This window comes from Chrysochloris asiatica, unplaced genomic scaffold (assembly GCF_000296735.1).
Source record: "Chrysochloris asiatica unplaced genomic scaffold, ChrAsi1.0 scaffold00040, whole genome shotgun sequence".
NCBI lineage: Eukaryota > Metazoa > Chordata > Mammalia > Afrosoricida > Chrysochloridae > Chrysochloris > Chrysochloris asiatica.
In genome coordinates this window covers 22,155,466-22,160,355 of record NW_006408558.1, presented here as the reverse complement: position 1 = coordinate 22,160,355, position 4,890 = coordinate 22,155,466, and the positions used below count along the sequence as shown (strand labels likewise).

General features: G+C 43.4%; 1 protein-coding gene across 1 annotated transcript in view; it reads right to left on the bottom strand.

Moving 5' to 3' along the window:
- PLA2G16 (phospholipase A2, group XVI) overlaps window positions 1-4,890 on the bottom strand; it is a 22,658-nt gene that overhangs the window by 828 nt on the left and 16,940 nt on the right. The window contains exon 3 of the mRNA XM_006861096.1: window positions 4,497-4,765. Coding sequence (XP_006861158.1) covers window positions 4,497-4,765 — 269 coding nt within the window. The remainder of the gene's footprint in view (window positions 1-4,496; window positions 4,766-4,890) is intronic.

The following is a 4,890-nucleotide window of genomic DNA, read 5'->3' as shown; positions in this document are numbered from 1 at the left end:
GTAAAGATTTACACCCTCGGAAACCCTGTACTGGGTCGCTATGGGTCGGAACCGACTCGATGGCACTTAACAACAACAACAATTGACTTCTGGTGTGGCATTGTGGATCAGCACTAGACTGCAAATCACAAGGTCAGCAGTTCAAAGCCACCAGCTACTCCTCAGAAACTCTATGAGTTGAAACCAACTTGATGGCATTTAGCAATAACAACATTGTCAGTGCCACAATTTTAAACTTCTACACAGAGTTGCTATGAATTTGAATCAACTTCATGGCAATGAGTTATGATACTTCAATCTACCAATACATGTTCATTTTCTAATTCAAGACAAATAAGTGGAAAATGGGAGCGAGAAGAAAAGAAAATTAGAGGAGCAGTCTAAAGATCCAAACCCAACAAAACAAAGTCAGTTACTGACAACTTGGTCATGACTCAAGGAGACCCCATATTTTATCGATTACAACTGAGTTCAACAGTTTTGAAGCTTTACAAAAGCAGGTCATCAGGCCTGCCTTTTACTGCACCACCAAATGAGTTTGAACTAAAGACCCAGCACCCAAATAACAGGAATTACAAACTGAGAAAATTGATCAGAATGGAAAAAAGTAAGATCTCAGATTAAAAGGACCCACCAAGTGCCCAGCACAAGAAAATAAAACCACACAAAGCTATTATAGTGAAATTTCAGAATACTGAGGATAAAGAAAGGTTCTAGAAGCTTCTAAAATGAAAAATTAGATCACATACAAAGAGGCAAAACTCAGAACAGCTTCAAACTTTCAGTGCTAATAGCACAAGCTAGGTAACAATGGAACTAGGCCTTCAAAATTCTGAAATAAAAGTATTACCAGCCTGGAATTCTATACCCAGCCAAACTACCAATAAAATGTGAGGGTACAATGGAGACTTGTTGACACATGCAAGAGCTTCTCATTTTTACTTTACCAAGGAGCTCTGGTAGAGTAGTGGTTACGAATAGAGCTGCAAACTGCAAGGTCAGCAATTCGAAACTACTAGCTGTTCCGTGGGAGAAAGATGAGGCATTCTGCTCCTGTAAAGATTTACAGTCTCAGAAACCCTGTACAGGGTCGCTATGAGTTGGAACCGATTCCACAGCATACAGCCAGCCAGCTATACCCTTTACCAGAGTTCTTGTGTGGCGTTGTGGGTTAATGCGCCAGACTGCAATGTTTGAACTGCAAGGTCAGCAGTTGAAGCTCAAGCAGCTCCTTGGTCGCTATGGGTCAGAACTGGCTTGACAGCACTTAACAACAACATAACACCCATTACCAAGGAGCTCTGGTAGCGTAGTGGTTACAAACTGGGCTGATAACCTCAAGGTCAGCAGTTCAAAACTACCAGGTGTTACATGGGATAAAGATGAGGCTTTCTGCTCCCGTAAAGATTTACAGCCTCGGAAACCCCATACAGGGTCGCTATGAGTCAGAACCACAACCCACCACCATACCCTTTACCAGGAGACTATTCAGAGGAAGTATTATAACAAAACAAGAGAATAAATAAACTATTCATGTGAGCTACAGAAAATAGAAGCCTTAATACAGGAAACAATTCAAAAGAGTCTCTAGGATGCTGCTGAAGAAGCTAGGTATGCACCAAGGATGACTCAAGGGAAAAAAAATTGTAAAAAGTAGCATTCCCAAGAGACATATGTGCCAAGCTCCATCCAGTTCCTATTCTACCACTGTACTCTCGTTTTAACCTGAAAATACACAGGCACTGGTGAGGTTCCTCTCCTAGTCCTGTCTCAGCAGAGAGCGCTTTTGAATTCTCAGGGAAGTTTCATCCAGATTGTGACCCCCCGGGTAATCTGGAGTCTTCATCAAACATTGGCAATGTTGCCCTTTCCTTACCTTGCTAGCTGTGTATTAAGTTTTTATATTAAGTTCCTTTCACACTCATATAAATGGATATGGTTGCTAAACAAGAATAATACATTTAAAGGAAAACCAATAAAAGGATACACATTGGAAGATATCTACTATCTCATATTAAAAGAGTAGGAACCAACTAGCTACGATGAGGAGAGTGTAGTAAACACAGCTGATTATCAGCACAGTGAGGGAAAGCTAAGCGGCATTCTTGTAGGTGGTACTGGTAAATCCTCTCGGTCCAGGTCACTGTGATCCAAAGAGGCTAGTAAAAGCCCAAAAAGGTTGACTGGGTAAACCAAGCCAAAAAAGCAAAAAATGGAGATGGGGACAATTATGATAATTTCCACTACTACAATGTGTTGTTGTTATTAAGTGCAGTTGAATTGGTTCCGACTCATAGCAACCCTGTGTAGGGTTTCTGAGGAGTAGCTGGTGGGTGTGAACTCCCTATCTTGTGGTTCAAAGTCTAGCGCAGATCCATAGCACCACATCAGGAGTCCCACAAAATAGTAAGTGCATTTTCTGAGTTGGCATGTGCTAAGCAATATGCACTTGATACAACCTTGCTTGCTGAAAGTGAAGAAAACTTAAAATATTTACTGATGAAGATCAAAGAGCACACAGCCTTCGGTATGGATTACATCGCAATGTAAAGAAAACAAAAGTCCTCATCACTGAAACAATAAACAACATTCTTATCAACGGAGAAAAGATTGAAGCTGTCAAGGACTTCATTCTTCTTGGATCAGCTATCAACACTCATGGAAGCAGCAGTCAAGAGATCAAACGACATATTGCATTAGGCAAATCTGCTGCACAAGAACTTTTTAAAGTGTTGAAAAGCAAAGATGTCAGCTTGTGGACTAAGGTGCACCTGACCCAAGCCACTGTATTTTCAATAACCTCATATGCATGCAAAATCTGGACAGTGAATAAGGAAGACTGTAGAAGAATTGATGCTTTTGAGTTATAGTGTTGGAGGAGAATATTGAAAGTCCCATGGGCTGCCAAAAAAAAACAACAGATCTGTGCTGGAAGAAGTGCAGACAGAGTGCTCCTTGGAAGCCAGGATGGCCAAACTTCATCTCTTATACTTCAGACATATTGTCAGGCGGGACCAGTCCCTGGAGAAGGATATCATGTTTGGTAAGGTGGAGGGTCAGAGATAAAAGAGGAAGACCCCCAGTGAGATGGATTGGCCAAGTGGCAGCATCAATGGGCTCCAGCGTGGCAACAATTGTGAGGTTGGCCCAGGATCGGGCAGCGTTTCTTTCTGCTGTGTATAAGGTCGCTATGAGTCTGTACCCACTCGATGTCATTTAACAATAACAAGCATAAACATGCTCTTATCTACACATGATAACCCTCTGAAGTCAGTTTTGGTAGCGGTACTTAATGAAGGTTTAGGGAGTTTGAATAACTATCACAAAAATCATACAGCTAGCAAGATGCAGAGCTCAGAATAAGCCCAGGCCTGATTCCAAGAGCCCACACTCTTGACCACCGCACTAACAGAGAAAGAAGAAACTAGTTCTCAAATATAAAAATGTATGTATGGCATGGCAGATTTAAACTTAACAGTTCATCCAAAAATAAAATCACACACACTCTTTTGCATCAACAAGCATTTAAGAATTTTTCTAAATAATGTTCTCAGCCTTCCTTCCCCCTAAAAACAATGTGGAAGTGAGAGAGAACGGGATGGGAGTTCATTAACCAGGAGAAAGAGAAATTCAAAGGCAAGAAGAGACAGTACTAAAAAGGAACAAAACTCAAAACTAAGCAGATGAACAAAACAGCTGGAGTCTCCTGGATAGACCCTTACATTTCAACAGGAAGAGGACACTGTTTTATATAAGCAGAACCGGCAGCTCAACTCAAATGAAGCAACACACTGGTCTGTGATGACCCACTGCTGGACACACGAGCATACAGCTATGCAATGAGACTCCTGGAGCAGCTCTATAGAATCAGCACTGGACTGTGAACCACAAGGCCAGCAGTTCAAACACACTAGCTGCTCCTTGGAACCCTGATACACGGTCACTATGAGTTAGAACCAACTCCACAGCACTTAACAGCAACACAATAATCTACACAAAGCCTAGTCTAATTCAGCATCGCCGCCACCCAAACCCAAGGGATATCATTTTGTTTTCAAATAACAAGTGCTAAGAAACAGCAAGCTTATTGGCCCTCTATTGTTGTTATTGTTAAGTGCCATTGAGTCAGTTTTGACTCAGAGTAACCCCATGCAGGGTTTTAGAGGAGCAGCTGGTAGGTTTGAACTACTAACCTTGCAGTTAGCAGTCCAATGCTTATCCTACACCACCACACCAGGACTTAGCATGGCCTTTATTCCCCTACTCAGGACTGCAAACGACCGTGACAAAGAGGAGGAAAGGGCTCAGAGGTAAAACAGAAACCTGGGAGAGGTGGTTTGCCATTGATGGAGATGAGAGAGCATGGCCATTCCATCGTTGTCTTGGCTTCGTCCATTCCTCTATCTGTACCCTGACCTAGCCCACAGAGGCCCAGCCACTGTCAACTGAGGGAGACGGTTGGTTCCTAGAAACAGGGACCCGGGCTGAGGACAAACCTGGTCACTGCGGGCGATTCCATAGCGGATCTCATTCACAAAGTGCTCACAGTTCTCACTGGTCAGCTTGTACAGCACCTCCTGCCCCACCATCGCCTCTGCCCGCTGGATGATTTTGACGCCAGGTAGCACTGGGTACTTGTCATCATGTTTGTTATTGACCCGGTATTTGTCTCGTCCAGCCACAACACACAGCAATTCCCTCTTCACGATGGCCTTATCTGTCAGAGCAGACATGACACTGGCTGCACCAGCTCCAGCTATTTCACCTGGGGACCAACAAAGAGGAGACATGGAGATTGGTCCTGGGCAGGGCCACAGGGGCTGGGCTGAGCTGACCCAGCCCCATCCACAAAGGATGAGCAGGATATTAACGAGGGCAGCTCTAAGGATG